Source organism: Cryptomeria japonica, chromosome 4, assembly GCF_030272615.1.
Source record: "Cryptomeria japonica chromosome 4, Sugi_1.0, whole genome shotgun sequence".
Lineage (NCBI taxonomy): Eukaryota > Viridiplantae > Streptophyta > Pinopsida > Cupressales > Cupressaceae > Cryptomeria > Cryptomeria japonica.
In genome coordinates, this window is record NC_081408.1 from 262,116,894 (window position 1) to 262,137,804 (window position 20,911).

At 36.4% G+C, this 20,911-nt stretch overlaps 1 protein-coding gene across 1 annotated transcript in view; it reads right to left on the minus strand.

Moving 5' to 3' along the window:
* The window catches only part of LOC131065568 (uncharacterized), a 178,926-nt gene extending 162,659 nt beyond the window's left edge, over positions 1 to 16,267 (minus strand). Inside the window, exon 1 of the mRNA XM_058000120.2 lies at positions 15,865 to 16,267. Within this exon, the coding sequence (XP_057856103.1) occupies positions 15,865 to 16,093 (229 nt within the window). The 5' untranslated portion in view covers positions 16,094 to 16,267. The remainder of the gene's footprint in view (positions 1 to 15,864) is intronic.
* Between the last annotated feature and the right edge of the window lie 4,644 nt (positions 16,268 to 20,911).

Below are 20,911 nucleotides of genomic sequence, written 5' to 3' on the forward strand. Positions count from 1 at the left end.
GCCGAGATTTTACAATGAAAACCCTAATTAGGGTTTGTTACAACAACTCAATTCTGGCCAATGAAATAATTGCATTATTTGGACACATGTCTTCTCTGGAATATTCGACCAATGGATAACCGGGGTAGGTACATCAAAGTGTGTGCCATCTTTGATGAGTCGGGTACATTGAATCTGGACACGCTGAGGTGGACCAACCCGATTGGACGAGTGATGACTGAGACGCCACCTTGTCTGACACTTGCAACTTGGTTGATGTTCAATTTGATGATGCTGAGAAGCTAACTTTAATTAACTCTTTTGGAACTGTTTGCTTCTTCAATGAACCCTTGCTTTAACCTCCTTTGTCTTTGATGTGCAGGATGGATGGTGTATCTTTCCTTCAAATGCTGGACTGGAAGAGGTCGTCCTTGTTGATGCTAGACTAGAGAAGGTCGTCCTTGTCTTGGCTTGATCTTCTTTCATCTACAAAAACAAATCAAAAGATGATTAAGGACATAATAAATTCATTTCAACATAGTATTTCACACCTTAAATCATCAACAAAAGATATTAAAATGAAGTTAGTTCAAGACTCTTTCCAGGGACAAGCCCTATAAGAATTTCGCCCTGGACCCTCTGGAAGGGTCAGGAGCGAAATTTGCATTCTTGGCCAATTTAGACCTTTTTTCAACATTACCTCACAACCAGCACTTTGCCTGGCCCAAACAAGGTGAAGAATAGGCCTCCCTAAGGATTTCGCCTTGGACCCTTTGGAAGGGTCAGGAGCGATTTTCTTGATTAGGCCTCAATTGCCCCATTTTTTCACTCCAAAATCCTCCGGAAGGTGAGCATATGCTTGTTTTAGTCCGACAAAGTCTAGGGATCCATCCTTTTAGCTTCTCACATGGGCAAATTAGGTGATAATGAGAATTTCGCTCTGGACCCTTTGGAAGGGTCAGGAGCGAAATTCCTTCTTTAGGCTTTATTTTACACTTGCTTTACTTCCATTCACCCTACAAGGCAAGAATATCTCACTCCAGCCTCAACCATGCCATAGGTATCAACATTTTAGCTTCACTCAAGGGAAAAATGGTTGATTTGGAGAATTTCGCCCTAGACCCTTTGGAAGGGTCAAGAGCGAATTTCTCGCTTTGCTTGTTTTCCTTCACTTCAACTCATCTTGCAAGGCTTAAACAACCTCTCTCCAGTCTTTTCATGCCTTAGGAATCAAAATCTTGTCTTGACACAAAGAGGAAATAGTGACTTTGATGAATTTCGCTTTGGACCCTTTGGAAGGGTCAGGAGCGAAATTCACTTTTTGCTTGCCTATTCACACTAAATTTCACTTTCTTCACTTCACTTCATCTGGAATCCCCCATATTGAACCCACTTCTCAACTTGACAACATTGATTCGATCTTCACAAGGCCCAAAAAGGAGAATTCGCTCAAAAAACTAGCCAGGGACAGGACCTATCCAGAATTTCGCTCTGGACCCTTTGGAAGGGTCAGGAACGAAATTCCAATTTTAGCTCAAAATTTGCATCTTTGATGGATAAACATCTTTTCAAGGCATTCCAAATAGCTTCTCTCATCCTAGTCTAGGCCTGACTTAGCACAAAATTTGGAGAAAAGGATGGTTTTAGTGTTTTTCGCTCTGGACCCTTTGGAAGGGTCAGGAGCGATTTTCAAGTTTTGAGCATGTTCCTCCATCCTTTCAACTTCAATTCACCTCCAAGACTAAGGACACATTGCCTCACTCCTATCTAGGCCATAAAAATCAAAATTTGACTTGATTTGCAAGGAAAAAAGGGTGATCCTAGGAATTTCGCTCTGGACCCTTTGGAAGGGTCAGGAGCAAAATTCTCATTTTGGCTTCAAAATTTGCATTCTTGGTGACCAAAATCCACTCTAAGGCAATCCAAATGACTTCTCTTACCCTTGTCCAGGTTTGATTTTGCTCAAATTTTGGAAGAAAAGATGGTTTTTAGGATTTTCGCTCTCGACCCTTTGGAAGGGTCGGGAGCGAAATTCACCATTTGGCTCAATTCCTTCACATTTGATAATCATTGATAAGTCAAAGTTATTTCTAAGGACCTCTTCCATCAAAACTCACCTTAGTTAGCACTAGGCTTGGCACAAAATTGGGAAAAAAGGTGGTTTTTGAGAAAATTCGCTCTGGACCCTTTGGAAGGGTCAGGAGCGAATTTCTTGTGTTGAGCTCATTTCTTCATATTTGATGACTCTTGACAATTCAAGGACATGCCTAAGGACACCTCTAATCTTGACCCACACTAGACTTGGCATAAATTTGAGGGAAAAGATAGGTTTTGCACAATTTCGCCCCGGACCCTTTGGAAGGGTCAGGAGCGAATTTCATGATTTGCTTGTTTATCCTCATTCAATTCCATTCTTTTCACTTTGTTTACTTAGACTCTTATCCTTGGATCCCTCTCCCATGCTTGCAACATTTCGCTTGACCTCAAAGTGACTAGAAAAGAGAATTTCGCTAGAAATCATGGCCAGGAACAGGACCTATAATGAATTTCGCCCTGGACCCTCTGGAAGGGTCAGGAGCGAAATTCTTCCTCTAGCCCAAAATCATCATTTTTTGAGACGAAAATCCATTCAAGGGCAATCTTAAGGGCTTCTATCATCCTTGTCTAGGCCTGACTTGGCACAAATGTGAAAGGAATAGGTGGATTTAGGATTTTCGCTCTGGACCCTTTGGAAGGGTCAAGAGCGAAAATCTCATTCTTGACTTGATCCTTCATCTTTTCACCTCCAATCTTCTCTAGAAGGTAACTAAACATCATTCTCATGCAAGGAACAAAGTCTTAAGCCCAAGCAAGGTCAAAAAGGTAGGCTTGTAAGGAATTTCGCTTTGGACCCTTTGGAAGGGTCAGGAGCAAAATTCACCTTCTTGGCTAGAATCCTTCATTTTTTCAAGGCTTTCAAACATTTCCAAAGTCCAAACATGTCCACACTTCCCTTCAAGATGCCTTGCAACTCAAAATTTGGTCAAACTAGGGAGGAGATGAGCCTTCGGAGGATTTTTGCTCTGGACCCTTTGGAAGGGTCAGGAGCGAAATTCACCATTTGAGCTTTTGATTGTTCATTTTTTAAACTTCAATTTTCTGCTAGAGGCAAATATAGATCGTTTTCCATCAAAGGAGCAAGGTTTCAAGCCAAAACAAGGGAGCAAAAAAGGTTTATGATGAATTTCGCTCTGGACCCTTTGGAAGGGTCAGGAGCGAAATTCACTTTTTGGCTAAAATCTTCATCTTTCAAAGTGTCCAACTCCCTCCCAAGGCAAGAACATACCAATTTATCCTACATCATGCCAACACCTAGCCAAAACAAAGAAGGAAATAAGAGGTACAAGGATTTTCGCTCTGGACCCTTTGGAAGGGTAAGGAGTGAAAATCATGATTTGACCTTGATTCTTGCTTTTTTCAACTCTAATTTTCTTTGGGAGGCAAACATAGACTACTCTCCTTTCATCTCCATCTTGGTCTTGACTTTAGCAAAGGGGAAAATGAGTGTTTTCAAGAATTTCGCTCTGGACCCTTTGGAAGGGTCAGGAGCGAAATTTCTATTCTAGGCTCAATTCACCTTCAAACTGACTTGACTTTGTCTTAGACTCGATCCTAGATCCATTTCCTTCCATATCCTTGCAAACTTGCTCGACCACTCTTTGACTTAGGCGAGATCTTGAGTCTTTGGTGAATTTTCGCTCTGGACCCTTTGGAAGGGTCAGGAGCGAAAATTGAAATTCGCTCTGGACCCTTTGGAAGGGTTAGGAGCGAATTTTGACATTTTAGCCTCTTCGTCGGGATAATTTTACACTTATACTTTAAGTTATATTCCATATATACTTCCAAGATGTTTGAGAGTGGTTTCGGACCTCCAGGAGTTATATTGCAAAATCTAGTTTTTGGAGGATTCTTTAGTTTTCCAGACTTAGTCAAATTTCAGGATCAGGACATTCCAGACTTAGCCAAATTTCAGGACATTTAAAGATCAGGATGACATTCCAGACTTTATCACTCACCAACTTGACCTAGCTCGGACCTTCAAGAATGATACTCACTCACCAAGCAAGACACAATTAGTAACAAGAGCAAAACCAGGCCCTAAGGAAGACTCTCAAAGAAACCCTAATTCTGGGGCCCTGTGGACTAACCCTGGCTCAAGCAAAGCCTGCAATCCAACAATCCCCTCGACAGCACTCATCCTGCAAAGGCTAATAGACAAAACCCTAAAAGACCTAGAAAACAAACCCTAGAAAGCAAAAAGCAGGGGTCCCCATTTGCAATGGGGCGATGTGTGAATACGTCACAACATAATGGTATACATAGGTGTCATCCATACACCAATGGAGTTTATAATGCCATAACACTGTAAAAAACAAGTGTAAAGATTCTGCCAGCATGTAAAAGTCCCTTTGCTGCAAAAGAATCTTAATGAGGATACTCTTAAACATCACCCAGTTCAATGGTCAAAAGTGAATTTTGGTGGATAAAAGTAGGACAACTATTTACCACTTTTTAGTGGAGATGAGGCATAAAATTGCTATTGATTGTTTGACCATTGATGCATGTGATGTTTAAGTAGGGTGCTTAACAAGTAGGTAGGTCTCACCATTTAAGACCAGATGTCCTTCCCAAATGTCTTTGCAGAAAGGTGTTTTCCAGTTTTCCTACCATGTGAGCCCATGTTTGGGGAGGGGGAAACCATTTTGAATGTGTCTCATAATACACGTAAGAGAATTTTGTCATTGTGCTTGTCAAGGTAGCCGCAAGGATAATAGCTGATATCTTTGCCAGAATAACTGAGACTGTGATATGCAAGGATAGGTAGATAAATGCCATGCTAGCCTCATGGCCAGAAGTTGGTTAAATTGAAATGGATCTCAGTTTTTTATGCTACCAGATGATAAAGTTCTATTGGCATGACAGTTTTCTTATCATTTTCAAATTTTGCCACACACATAATTTAAAAACATCTAAATCTTAAGACAATGAAGGGCGCTAGTGTGTGCTTGGCTCAAGTTCAAATGCACCTTACTGCAAGGAGGCGGCCCATATCTCTAGAACTTCACACAATAATTCAGTTTAAACTTACCCATAAACCACCACAGTTTAAAAGTTGCCCACAAGCTCCCCAAAAGATTTACCAAACAACAAAAGATATGATTGCTTTTTGTAGGTTTTCTAGATTCTGAAGATACTGGCCATGTCTCTAAGCTTTCGCATTTGTCTGCCAAATGTTTATCCTCACCTACTCTTTCTATTGCTACTTCGGCTTACGCAATACCTATAATTTCAAACTCTCCATGTAGACACTAACGAACTTAAAAAACCAAATAAGACTTAAAATTCTATTCCTTTTCTTTGGCATGGTTTCCTATTTGAGTCTATGAGCTCATATTATTTATGTATGTACCTTGTATTTTGAGAGCTGTTTAGATGCTGCTCTGTTTTTGGCTTTCATATAATAAAAGTGTTTATCCTGTTCGGTAATAGAATTGTCTTTAATAGTTTTTTGTGTGTAGAATGGCTCTACAGGAAATATTTTTTATTCTAGTTTGTTAATGTAATTCTGTTGTCATCATTTGGGCTTGTATAAAAGCTTCATTTGGTATCAAAGCAGGTGATTTTGTTAAAAAATGCATCGTGTCAAATTCTAACTCTTTGCCAATCCCAGAATTCAGCGGAAGTGATTATGATTACTGGTGTATTAAAATGATGACATTTATGATAGGAAAAGACTTGTGGGAAATTGTAGAAACAAGGTATGAAGAGCCCACAGATTGGAATACTCTTGCAGCCAATGATAAAACGGCTAAGGAGGAGGCGAAAAAGAAGAAAGCGCAAGCTTTATTTCACATTCAAATAGCTCTAGATAAGAGCTTATTTCCAAGAATTGCAGATGCAAAGACAGCTAAGGATGCCTGGAAGACTCTAAAAGAAGCTTACCAAGGCAATGATCAGATCAAGGTTGTCAACCTACAAACCTTGAAAAAGGAATTTGAGAATTTGAAAATGCAGGAAGCTGAAAATGTGAGTGATTATTGTGTAAGGGTAAAAGATATGGTCAACAAAATGGTTACTCTGGGAGAATTATGAACAAAGAAGTTATGATAAAAAAAGTGTCGAGGTCTCTAACACCAAGGTGGAACAATGTTGCCATCATCATTGAAGAGAGAAAAGATTTGTCTACCCTTCAGTATGATCACCTTGTTGGATCTCTTATGTTACACGAGGAAAGATTAAGAAATTCATCTTGAGAAATTAATGAGAAGGCTTTTTCCTCCAAGTTGTAAATTTCAAAGGATGAATATGCAAGCAATAGCTCCAAAAGCAATCAAAGCCAAGGTCGAGGTCAAAATTAGAATTCTTCAAGAGGAAACAGAGGGAGAAGACATGGTTCAAGAGAAAGAGGTAGAGGCAGATTTGATAAGAGAAATAGCTAGTGTTGCCATTGTAACAAGTATGTCCATTTTGAAAGAGATTGCAGATTAAAATCAGGTAATAACAATAAAAATGTCAATTATGCTCAAGAGGGTGAAGAGGCTTCATCAAGTAATTCATTTTTATCTTATGGCAAAGCTGAAAATGATGCCATAGATGTTGAAATAATAGCTAGTTCGGATCAAATATAAGTATTACTTGTACTGGGCTGGACCCAAACGCGATGTAACTTGTGAATAGGGCTAACCCTATAATGACTAATGTCACTTGTAAATGAGTCTAACCCTATAATGGGCATTGTAACTTGTAAATGAAAATAGGGCAGACCCTATTTTTTATATTGGTCCGACCCTATAGTTGTGACTTGTAATTTAACCCTATCTTTTGGCACCAAGTTGAAAGGGCCGACCTGAGGTATCTAGGTGAATTGGACACATATATATTTGAAGTCTTTTGCAAGTATCAAATACATCTGTTCAACAATCAGCGACTACTATCTTGTAATCAGCAAATTGGTTCCTCTGCACCAGCTATTTCATTCAAGATTGAAGACTGCATTATCTAGGGCAACAAATGCATGTATAGGGGCAGTGAACTTCTCCTTGAGGCTGTGATTGATCAGCAAACCTGGAGCAGCATTCTTGGTTAGCGAATTCTTTCTGCAAGCATGATCTTATACCTTCAACAAGTGACCTGATCCAAGGACAGCGAACTCTCTCTCAGGGATAGCAAAGGTGTCTTTTGATGCAACAAATCATCTTCACGTCTAGCAAATCACCATAGCAATCTGTCCTCCTGCCAAGCGAAGGATCTGCACTTCTGTGTCTGATCAGCAATCACCTACAACAGAAATCCTTCAGATAAGTCTAAGTGTTGTTCATCTCACTATGTGCTCTAATTCAAATTATTATCTGTTGATTATATTGCTTCAAGTGTGTAGCAAAGTTGTAAGACTCTACTGATTTTGACATAATACAAACTGAGAATTTGTTGCTGGGTTTTTCACCTCCAAGAGGGAGGTTTTCCCGGGGTACCCTTGTTTTCTGTGTGTTCTTTGTGTTGATTTTTTGTCATTGCTATCTAAATTTAACAGTCTGATCCTAAAATTAACAATAGATGTTTGATATTTAGATTTAAGGTGCTCTAACCACATGAATGGGAATAGAGTTTTTTTCTAAAATTGATGAGAGTTTCAAATCCATGATTATGCTTGGTGATGACAGGAGGCTGCTGCAAAAGCAGCTATGGGAGTCCATACCAAGGAAGGTATGAAAAGTGTTCAAGAAATTTTATACTCCACAGTTAAAGCACAATTTATTAAGTGTTGGACAGCTGTGTGAAAAGAACTATAAGGTTGTGTTTGAAAATCAGAAATGTACAATTTATGATAAAAATCAAGATAATCATGTGGTTACAGTAGTGCCTATGAAAAAGAATAGGATATTCCAACTGAATTTTGCTATGTTACCGGTTCTTTGGGTTTTGGCTTGGGTCCGGGTCCTGGTTCGTGTCGGTCCTGGTCCGGCCTGGGTTCGACCTGGGTTCCACCCGGGTCCTTCCCAGGTGGCCGGGTTCCCTGTGGGTGCGCCTATGTCAAAGAATAGGATATTCCAACTGAATTTTGCTAAGTTACCGGTTCTTTGGGTTTTGGCTTGGGTCCGGGTCCTGGTTCGTGCCCGGTCCTGGTCCGGCCTGGGTTCGACCTGGGTTCCACCTGGGTCCTTCCCAAGTGGTCGGGTTCCCTGTGGGTGCGAAAGACCCACAAGGAACCCGGCCACCTGGGAAGGACCCGGGTGGAACCCAGGTCGAACCCAGGAGGACCCGGGTGAACCCAGGCCCGTGGGTTCCCAAAAACGGGGCCCACGGGTCAAAAAAAAATAAAAACCAATAAAAAAGTACTTTAAAAAATAGTTAATTAATAATTAAACCCTAATTCGCCCCTTTATGACGCATTTCATGCATCAAAACATTCATTCAACTCATTCTATTTGCATTTTGAAGGTTTTTTCTCTAAAGCCAGGTTTCTTAGTTTTTGCATTTTTCTTCTAAGGTAGAGACTATGAAGATGTGAGACACGCATAAAGGGCACAGGAATCACTGGAGAAGGAAGATTTAGCCATCAAAGGTGAGTGAATCTGAATTTTTTATTTTCAAGAATTTTTTTAAGTTTTTTTCAAATTTTTTAATTTTTTTTTTTAAGTTTTTTTTAAAAATTTTAAATAAGTTTTGTATATTTTTTTATACTTTGTATGCATAGTATGGGGTTATAATGCCGAAATTTTATCAATTTTTTTCAATAATGTTGTGTTTTCTCTTTTTATTTTAGGTGCATTATTCATATAATCATACATAATGGCTGAAATTGGAAGTGCAAGTGCAAGCTCTAGTTCAATTGCCCATGCCCGAACTGAAAATAACGCCTTTAAAATTGATCAAGATTCACCACTTTGGCATTATACAACAATGATCAAGCAAGGGTCTGGTGGTGGGGGTTTTGTTTGGAAGTGTAACCATTGTGGCACTGAGTATACCAACTCATACTATCGAGTGAAAGGCCACCTTTGTTTCATCCTCGGGCGTGGAATAAAATTTTGTAAGGGATCAGATGGCAAGGGGCTGCCAAAAGCTCTAGTTTTGGAATATATTAGAGAACAAGAGGAAGCTGATAGGAGAAGTGGCAAAGCAAAGACTGATCATCCTCTTGTCCAATCAAGCTCGAAGACTACGAGGCCTTCTAGTAGCATTGGCTCCACAAGACCAGCCGGATCGCATCCTTTCATGCCAAAACCACCAGTTGCTCCACTAGAGAATCAAAATGTTGTGGCTTCACGAAAAAGAGGCCCATTGGATACTGCCTTCAAAAATGAAATGAGAGAGATTGCAGATCAGAGCATTGGGCGTTGCATTTATGGCAATGGGCTTCCTTTCAACCTTGTTAGATCACCTTACTTTCGGGACATGGTACATACCCTTTGCAACACACCTTCTGATTATGTTTGTCCAGGGTATGAAAAGGTGAGAACCACCTTATTAGCAAAGGAGAAAGCATCCGTAGAGTCACAATTGAAAGTCATCAAAGATACATGGCCGGAAACAGGTTTGACCATCGTTTCTGATGGATGGAAAGATTGTAAAAATAGGCCATTGATCAATGTTATAGCAGTGTGCCCTAGAGGGGCAATGTTTTTGAAAGCGGTGGATTGTGAGGGGCAAGTGAAAGATGCAACTTTCATTGCCAATATCCTCATAGAATGCATTGACATGGTGGGGCCTCAAAATGTTGTCCAAGTCATAACGCACAATGCTAAAAATTGTAGGGCAGCGGGGACTATAGTGGAGGCTACATATGGTCACATCTTTTGGACACCATGTGCAGTCCACTCACTCAATTTAATCATGCAAAAGATTGGCACACAAATTGATTGGGTGAAAAAACTGTACGAGGAGGGCGAGGAGATTCAAATGTTTGTGACTAATCATCATATGTCACAAGCCATTTTTAGGACCTTCTCCAAGTTGGAGTTGTTGAAGGTAATTACTAATTTAAATTTTTAATTTTTTATTTAATTTTTTATAATTGATATATGTTGTGTATTTTTTTATGTCATGTTAGGTAGCTGAAACACGATTTGCATCTCACACACTCGTCTTAAGACGACTTATGAAGGTGCAAGAGGCCTTGAGTTCTATGGTCATCAACGGATTGTGGAGTGTATGGAAGCAGGCCCAGACAGAAAGAGCTCTAAAAGTGAGAGCATTGATCCTCGATGAGAAATGGTGGGATACTGTGGAATATGTTTTGAATTTCAATGAGCCCATCATGAGCATGATTAGGTATGCTGATACTGATCGCCCATGTTTGGGTGAGATTTATGATGGCATGGATTGCATGGTGGAGAAAATAAGAGAAGTAATAAAAAGAAAAGTAAATGACCCAACGGAAACATTTTTCAAGGTTGTGCAGAATATTATTGTTGACCGTTGGAACAAGATGACCAATCCCTTACATCTCTTAGCATTTGCTTTGACACCAAAATTTTATAGTGCAGAGATGCTTGCAACACCAAGGAGGGTACCACCATATAGAAATGCAGAGGTTGCTTCTAGCTATAGAGCTGCCTTTAAAAAGATATATCAAGATGAGGAGACAAGAAATGCTGTCATGAAGGAGTTTGGCCAATTTGTATCCACAAAAAATCATGATGTTGTAGCTCTCAATGCTAGATATGGGATGGATGTTGATGAGTGGTGGTATGTACATGGTCAAGGCTCCGTTTACTTGCAGCCTCTTGCAATTAAACTTCTCTCCCAAGTATGCATCTTTTTATTTTTTATAGTTTTCCAATTCCATTTGATGCTATCATATTTTTATTTTATAATTTATAAATTTCTAATAATGTTTTAACTTTTAACAGGTTGCAAGTTGTTCTTCAGCTGAGCGGAATTGGAGTACATACGCCTTCATCCACTCAGTCAAACGTAATCGTTTGGGTGCAAAGAGAGTTGAGGATTTGGTCTACGTACACTCCAACCTTCGTTTGTTGCCACATAAGGACCTTGAATATAATGTGGGTGCAACAAGGAATTGGGATCTAGCCCCTGAGTGTGCTGATTTAGATGCTACAGTTGCACAACTTGCCCAAGTCTCTATAGACGAGGCAGCTATGGAACTTGACAGAGACTTGGCTAGTGGGTGTGACATTCCATTCGATAGTGATTCAATTGATGCTGGATTTGAACCACTTGATGACCTTGGGCTTGGGTTGGATGGTTCAGATGAAGATGAATATGGAATTTAAATCCCATAGATGGCTTGTAATTTGAATTTTTATTGTGTCATGACATATTCACATTTTGAAACTTGAATCAGTTGAAACTTGAAACTTGAATATTATCTTTTTTGCAAATTATGAATATGATATTAGACTTTAGTTATTAGTTTACTGATAACATTTGCGATATATGGATATTTATTAGCATTGGCAATTATGGATTTATCATTTATCATTTATCATTTATGTATGGAAAGTCACATTGTATATTTTATTTTTGTATGGATATATATAATATATATGTATATATATAAATTTATAATTAATATATGTATATATGTACGGACGAACCCATACCCGTACACAAGAAGAAAAAAAATTTTGCCGAACCCGCGAATCCGTACCCGAACCCGAACCCGAATCCGAACCCGAACCGGTAACTTAGGAATTTTGGTGAAAATAGCAACCATCTTGCCAATATGGCATATGAGGCGAAAAGTTGGTTGTGGCATCTTAGGTACGAACATTTAAACTTTCATAGTTTGAAGTTTCTAACATCAAAAGCTTTGGTTTATGGGTTGCCTAAGGTTCAAGAACACAAAGAACCTTGTGAAGGGTGTGCTAAAGGAAAAAATGAAAGAGAACCATTCTCTAAAGGCAATGCATGAGGGCCCATTACCCACTTCAGTTGATTCACTCAAATATTTGTGGTCCTATGCAGACAAAAAGTTTGGGTAAGTCACCATATTTTATTACTTTCGTTGATATTACTCACGTAAATGTTGGGTTTATTTTTTGAAGACCAAGTATGAAGCCTTTGATACATTTTAAAGGTTCAAAGCCCTTGTGGAAAATGAGAAAGGTTGTTAAATTAAATGCTTGACTAATCGTGGAGGAGAATTATGCTCAAGAGATTTGAAGAGTTTTTGTGATTTGCATGGCATAAAAAGACAACTCACCACTACTTACACACCTCAACTAATGAAAAAAGTCTAATGTTACTCATTTTAGAGTTTTTGGTTGCTTAGCCTATGTACATGTAACTGATCAGAACAAGAAAAAGTTGGGTCCCAAAATTAAGACCTGTATTTTTGTTGGGTATAGTGACCATGGTAAGGCTTACTGATTGTATAACCCTCAAACTAATAGCATTCTTGTATCACGAGATGTGATTTTTTATGAAAGGGGAGTTTATGGTAATTGATGAAGGAGGAGTTTGTGGTCATCAAAAAGACCATGTTGAAAAGTCTATATGTGTTTTGAATGGTGGTATTATTGCTGATATTGATCATGAACAACCATCTAGTACTTTCATTCCAAGTGCTACACATCCACCAAACAGCCCCTCATTTAGTTCCTCGATTTCAAGTGCAAGCCCAACATCAAGCCCAAGTCCTACCAAGAAGGTTAGAAGCTTGGTTGATCTTTATGAAAGAAGTACAATTCATGCACACGAAGAGAAACCTAGAGGTGAGATAGTACATTTTGCATATAAGATGATTTTGAACCATCATGTTTTGAGGATGAATGTACTAATGAAGTTTGGGTGCAAGCAATACAAGATGAGATGGATTCTATTAATAGGAATGGTACTTGGGAGCTTGCGGAGCTTCCACATGATAAGAAAAAGATTGACACTAAATGGGTCAAGTACCATATTGATGGAAGTGTTTGAAAGACAAAATGCAAGATTAGTTGCTAAAGGTTTCACTCGAATGTATGGTATAGATTATGAAGAAACATTTGCACTAGTAGCACAGCAAGAGACTATTAGAATGTTGCTTTCCCTTACAACCCAAAATAAATGGATGTGAAAAGTGCCTTCTTGAATGGGTACCTAGAAGAATTAATTTATGTGGAACAGCCACAAGGTTTTGAGGTGCAAGGAAAAGAGCATCAAGTCTACAAGCTAAAGAAGGCCTTGTATGGCCTCAAGCAAGCACCAAGAGCTTGGTATGCTAGAATTGATGGGTATTTTCAGGAAAATGGCTTTAATAGAAGTAAGAATGAACCTACCATTTACTACAAACAAGAAGATAATGATATTCTTATTGTCAATTTATATGTTGATGATTTGTTGTATATGGGTAGTAGTTTTGTGATAAAAGATAAATTCAATTCTATGGTGAAAAATTTTGAGATGTTAGATTTAGGCCTTATGCAATATTTTCTAGGTAAGGAGGTTTATCAAAGTAAGGATGGAATTTTCCTTTGTCAAACAAAATATGCCAAGGATATGTTGAAGAAGTTTGATATGGTTGATTGTAAATCAACCTCCACTCCAATTTCTCATGGAGTTGTGTTGTGTAGAGATGATGGTGCTGAAAGAGTAGATGGGACAACTTATAGTAGTGTTGTTGGGATTTTGATGTTTCTAACTCACTCTAGGCCTAGTATTGCTTATGCAGTTTCTCTTATTTCAGAGCCTTCTAAATTACATATGAAGGCTTCCAAAAGAATTTTGAGGTGTGCGAATGGAACTCTAAATTTTGGCATTCATTACTACATATCTAAAGGATTTAATCTAGTTGGTTTCAGTGATTCTGATTAGGGAGGTAGCGTCATGCCCCACCTTGAAACCCTGGTCCCAACATTCAAAAACCCAGGTTACAACATTCATAAACCCCAGGTACAGCATCAAAACCCTAGTCGCTGCCTTATATCATCAAGTATGGGTGAATAAATGAATGTCCTTCCCCCCTAAGTCCAAGAGCGATGGACTCCGTCTTACACCCCCTTGGCCTCATGGGACTATCGGTCAACTACCATGAGGTGGGCTACCTAGAGGAGTACCTCATCACCGTTCTCCCTCTTTGTACTTCCTTATATTACTACCATGGCAATTCACTCAACATATGCATCATAGGGTACTCTTCATACAAATGATAATATGAATTACATATACATTTCTTAATTATGTAATTTTAAGACAAATTTTCTCTCATCCTTGTTTCGCATCACTTCTTAAATGGTTTGCACAATATCATAGATATCACTTAATGTTAAGAACTTATGATTAGAAGCATGACACACATCTATGACCTCAAATACAATATTCCTAAATAAATGTCTATAGTAATCATAGACACTTATGGAGCAAACAAACACATCAGATATGAATAAAACACGGAGCATACACTTGAAAACACGAAGCATACACATGGATATCTGCAATCACGGAGCATACATGTGAATAGACATATTGTTAGATTCTTTTTCCTTAGCTAGGATGATTCATTGATTCATCTTTAGATTCTTTACCCTGTAGTATGGTAGGATCATTGCTCTGATACCACTATAATGTCCCCTACTAGGACTACTAGGAGGCTGCCAATTCCTGTAACTTAATAGTTCTGATCTGATCTGATCTGATCTGATCGATGATCATCTCACTAGATGTTTTTGACTCCTTTCCTTTATAACTCTCTATGTGAGGGAGAGGTCATGCCTCTTCATTATGGATGCCATTTGGCAAGAGACACACCCTTTCACCATTAGCACCCTTTGAAAGAGTGCAACTCTTCATTACTTCTGCCCTTTGAAAGGGACGCAACCTTTCACAATCAGATCTGCACTTCTTATTTAAATCAGATTTGCACTTCTGATTCCCAAATTATCCCCCTTCTCAAAATGAAGTTCTCTTCTCCCTTTTATATCCCATCTTCTCCCTTTTATATCCCATGTTTGAGGGAGTCACAACTTTTCCTTCCATGTCTTTTGACCATTCATTAACTTAATTAAATTTTAATTATATTTGAAATTTTATTTTTGTTCTTTTCTATTTTAATATTATTAGTATTATTTATTATTAAATTCTATTCCAAAGTGGGGACATTACATTGTTATCATTTCGGCCTGTATAAAATCTTCAATTCCACCCATACCTGAAAATTATGATTTCTGCTGGAATTTTCTAGCGCTTCTTTCCATTCCGGTGGCAGCAAATAACTAACCATAAGATAAATGCGCATTCTCTTCCTCCTTGAAACCAAGGCATTATGTATAAAATTTGTAGCAATTTGAGCATTTGGAAATGATATCCATTTCAGAATTGACTTGCCCATTGCAGTGCTTAGCATAAATTCTTTTGAAAAATGGCATTCCTCTACATCGATAAATACCAAAAAGACTCGATAAAAGATCTATCGCCACCCTACCTTCAAACTACGATCTTCTCTAGAATTTTCAGGTGCTTCTTTCCATTTCAAATAACAACAATTATTAACAAAGAGTTTAAATGAGCATTCTCCTCTTTCTTAAAGAAAAAGATTCATGCATAGTTTTGGGTACTTGAAAATTCGCATTGGCGTGTTCAAAATTGTCATGTACATAGCAATTTTTACAATCAACCCCTGTTTCCCGCTTACCCCATTTAAAAAGTTAAGGGAGCATTCTGATTCTTTAACTTAATGAACTATCTGCACTTTTGGGTATTTAAAAATTAGCATGTAAATGGTCTCCATATTCCAAGTCTCATGCAAATGCAGCTTTTAACAATGGGCATTCTGCTTCCTGAACTAAAGAACTAATTGTACTTTTCGGCATTTGAAAATTTAGATGTGCATGACATCTATAAATACAGATTTTTGCATTATGACAAGCTTGAAATATTAGAACAATGGCATTATGTACTAACCCAAAGGTTGAACTCTCCAAAGAAACTCATGCTCAGCTGGGGGATTGGGACAGTTAGCCAAAAACTTCGAGAGAGCGACCTTAGAACGAATTCTAACCCCATCAGGTGAGACAAAACAAATGTCCTTTGCTCTTTTACCTGTCATCCATTTCCAGCCTGGTGGAGCCATGGGAGGTCCCTCCCCTTTTCTGAAAGCTAATGCATGTGGTCCGGTACTGACCATTGACATTTTTAAGCTACTCGCTCTGTTCCCTCTCTAATTCTCCTTATTTAGCCCAGAGTGCTCTGCAGGACAATTGGTTTGCGTAAGGTTTTGAGCCTACAAATTTTCGCTGGTTCAATTAATGTGTTTCTTTAAATCCCAATCAATTTAAATTGCCCAGGTGAGCTGGTAAAAATGTTCCGTGCGTGAGATGAAAGATAGTTTTTTAACTGAAAAATATTAGATATTAATGTTAGTTTTACAGTTGCATACAAGTGAGCGTGGAAATTAAAAAATACAAAAATACAAAAAGAGTAAATACAAGTGTTAATTAAAAAATATATTCATTTTTATTTTTAAGTTAGGATTAAGATTATTAATAAATAAATATATATTATTGATATTAAATAAAATAAACAATTATTAAGACTTTTAAAAAACAAATGAAAAGATTTTATATAAGATACGAATAAAATTAAAATTCTAATTTATTTTTTTATTCTTGAATTTAATTAATTTATTTTCACATACATAAAATTTATATAAAATAGACTAGTATATTAATATTTGAATAGCTTTAATAAGTAGTTGTTTAATAGAGTTAATTATAAGCTTCAATAAAGGCAATAAAAAATGAGGACATGAATTTTACATAAGCATCTTTCAATTTACTTTTATCCATAATCTTATTTTATCTAATTATATTTATTGAGTGAAACCAACCATTGCATTTTATGGCTTTCCAGAGTGTTAAAAGGTATTCCACATTCATCTTATATTTTCCTATGGAATATTTTTCTGTAATATTTTCTAGATTCGGATGACCACTTGCGATAGTCATTTGACTTTCTTTCTCACAAACGACACCACTAATGATTTCTTGCAAGGGAGCACTTGACATATCACTAGTTGAGGATGCAGTTGTTCCATATTCTCCATACACAACTCTGGGCATGTCTAGAAAATTGCTCAATACACAACTTTGTAGGCATGTTTGGAAAATTGAGCATGCTACATATTTGGAAAATTGCTCATACACAGCGTTCGATCTCACTAATTCTATAGTCTACATTTGTAGAATGCAGTTTGGTGATTTGTTCAATATTCGCAATGCATCAAACAACGAGTTTGTCTTCATTTGCATGGTTGCTTTTATGTTGTTGCAATCGATATCCAACAGAGGAAGCATCAAGATGTATCCTTTCAATTTCACTTCTCTTTCCTTGTTTTAATGTTTCTTTGGAGGAGGAGTGGGCAACTAGCTAAGGAAGAAAAAAGAAGGATGGGAAATGAATACCAAAGTTCAGATTACTAATCTTTGGATGACAACATTGTTGTCTGTCTATGTAGTGCTTTCATCCACAATTATTTTATGTCTCATTTCTCCCTTTTAATTAGGGTTTATTGATATCATGTTAACTTCGCGATTATTATTTTTAAAATTTATAGCAACTTTTGATAGGGCATAAGAAGATTTTTCTATTTATTTTTTATTATTATGACATGTAAACTCACAGTTTTGATTTAAATTCATATTTGTATCAGAGTTTAAATTATTAAACATTTAATAATTCAACTAGTTTTTATTTTCTCTATTGAATTTTTTATCTTTTAGAAAAGGAAAGGCTAGTAAATTATATATACAAAACATTACATAATACTGTGAGTTTTAATTTTTTGTTGAATTCTCATTTGCTTATGTACTGTTTATGTGTTGTTTTTGTCATGATCACTTATTTTTCCTTTGTCTGCTCTTAATTAGTATTTAAATCTACGTGTTTTATTTACATGACAATTTACTTGATTGTTTACTTATTTTTTAGATAGTTAATTGCAATTATTCTATTTGACTCTCTCTTGATACGTCTTCTATAATATCATTTGTCTATTATTTTTTCCCATTGGAATAGGGTTGTGGCATATGCTTATGATTTTATTATATTTAAGGTATAAGAAGATTTCTTTAGCCTTTTTACCAATAGATAATGTGTCTAAAAATCTAAATTTGATGGCCTATTAATGGGCCTTCTTGGGTTCATCCATCTTCACACAATAAAGAGGAAGTGGAATGGATCAAATCACGTGCAAGATGGATTAAAATTAATTTTGACAGGGCCTCCAAAGGAAACCTAGGTTTGTTTGGAGTAGGGTGTGTTGCTTGAGATTGGATGGGAAGTATTTTAGCTAGGAGCTCAAAAGCTTACGGATGGGACAAATAACAAAGTGAAAGTCAAGGTTGCTTTGCTTGTCGTCAACCTAGCAAGCAAATTAGCAGTAACGAAATTACATTTGGAAGGAGGTTCAAAAATAATTATAAATGTAATCACAAAAGGTGAAGCACGAGCTTGAAAAATGAATTAATACATTAATATTATAAGAACTATGCTAAATTCATTTTTTTATTTCAAAATTTCTCACACTAGGCTTCAAGGAAATAAGGTGGCAGACACCTTATCAAAGTGGCAAACTCATTTATTTCAAGAAATGATGAATTATGGTGGGAGGATTATTGAGAAGTGTAAATTGGGGAGGAAGTGGTACCAAGTGTAGGTGTTGAGTTAGGTAATTGAAACTCATTAAATGATGTGAGTCTCCCAAGACATTCGAAGTGTGCGAGACAAGCCATATGAAGGTGGCATTGAGAAAGTTTCATTCATTTTGATTGAGAATTGGAGAGAGTCATATAGATGTTGCGGAGTAATGATGGAAGCCAAATTTACATTCAGAACAAAGAAGCGGCAATAGGATTTTCTAAGGAGCATTACTGATTATCACCTAAGGAGAAATTTTACACTTGATGATCCAATATTTTTGCAACTGATCAAAATATTGTTCCAAGGTGATGAAGTCATGAATGTGGAATATAAGTACTAAACAAACATGGATATCACCTCTTTGGTCCTTTCATGATATTGAGAATTGAGAATTAAATATGATGCATGGTAGTTATGGAGTCATGTGTTAGGGGCCAACAGTGTTATAGCATGGGGCTTTCATTGCAATGGTCATCCCATGAGAGGGCTTCAAGATAAAGGGAGTGGAATGGCTTCATGTAGTATAATTTGAAACATATATGAGACCCTTCCTTCTCTAGAGTGTGAAGGAGGACAAAGAGAGGAGAAGGGTAGAGGCGCAATCAACGTGGCATCATTTGAAAGACTTCCTCAAGGAACAGGCGGTGATATTGCAAAGGTTGATGGAGGCATGAGTGCATATGACAAATAAAATTAAATTTTCAAAGGATTATCACTAAATGGGCAGCAAGGATGTAGTTTGAATTGCTTTGTTTTTATGCTATAAATTTGTTAATTTTTAGCTTTTTAAATAATGTTTAGGAGCAGTGGGTGGGTGTTTTTATGCTAGAATCATGTTGATAATATATATTATTTATATCTTAGGACTATTTTTGGTTAACTTGGTATGATGGTCATAAGTGTAAATTTTGTATATGGATCTGGCATAGGTATATATTTGGGGTTGACAAACCTATATTTTTTGTGATTGGGGGTTGGGGATGGGTGATTTTATGACTGATATCAGTGGAAAGAGAACACTTTCCTTATATTTTTGTTATACTTTATAATATTTTAATAATAATTTAAACTTTATTGATAAAAAAAATCCCAAATTGACTTTATATATTTTTTCAAATGTGTTATTTGACAGCTATTAAAAATAAAAATAAAACTTTTACTTTAAATTTATGCATTTGAAATAAACTAGTTTTTTTTTTTCAAAACATACTTGATCAAAGAACAAAACTGTCATACGAACATTTGGCATGAACTTCACACCAACATGATCTTGTTCAATTTGATAATGACCTCTCTCATTTTCTTAACTAACTTTCTAACTTTAGCAAGTATAGTTAGAAAGACAAATATGATTGTGTTGTTAGAAGAAATCAAAGCAAGGACCCTAAATAGAAATCATAAATTGAAATTATACATTTATCTTTAGCATGTATTATATCATTATTCTACACCAACCTAAGTAATTTGAGGTGTACCACTTATTCCAATATTCACCCAAACCTCTAGAGGCTTTTTTTTTATTAAAAAAAAATCGTATAAAGTAATGTTAATCTTTAATATTTTGATAAAACTAAATTTAATACTATGATTGTTTTAATTATTAAAGATAATAATTAAAAAATAATTAATATTTGTATTACTTTTAAGTAGAGAAATATACATAATTAAGATAATTATTGTTCTTGAAATTTAAAGGTCTAACATAGTATAATAAGTATGTGTTTATAATACACATGTTATTCTTTTTTATTTTTGTCATTAAAATTTTTTTTTTTAAAAACATGAAGTGCATTATATTTAGCTTTTGTTTAAAATGAAATATTGGTACTTGAAAAATGTTGTTTAACCAAGCCACTTACATATAATCAATAAATTTATTTTTAAATATATTGTAATAGTGAGGACAAGTTATTTCATGGTGCTTATATTGTAGTACTGTTATTCCTGTAAGGATTTAAATAAATGTAATTCCTACACTCATACTTAAAAATCATTATTTATTCATTAGTTGTAGAAGTTAACAATTGTAATGAAAAATGTGTAAGTACATCCCAATTCTCATTCATTTTTATGTCCATTTGAGAGTATGGCTTAATAATATTTACATATCAACAAATGACACAATTTTATGTTAATTCAAGTTCATTTTGCTACCCTTCATCTATCCTCATTACACAGATTTCCATGCATTGTTGAACAATCTAGAATACTGAGAAGGGGGATGAATCGGTATTCCCTTTTTAAAATTAAAACTGAACTTTTGAAACTTAGATTATTATCAATTAACCTCAACTCAGAAGAAATGCAAGCA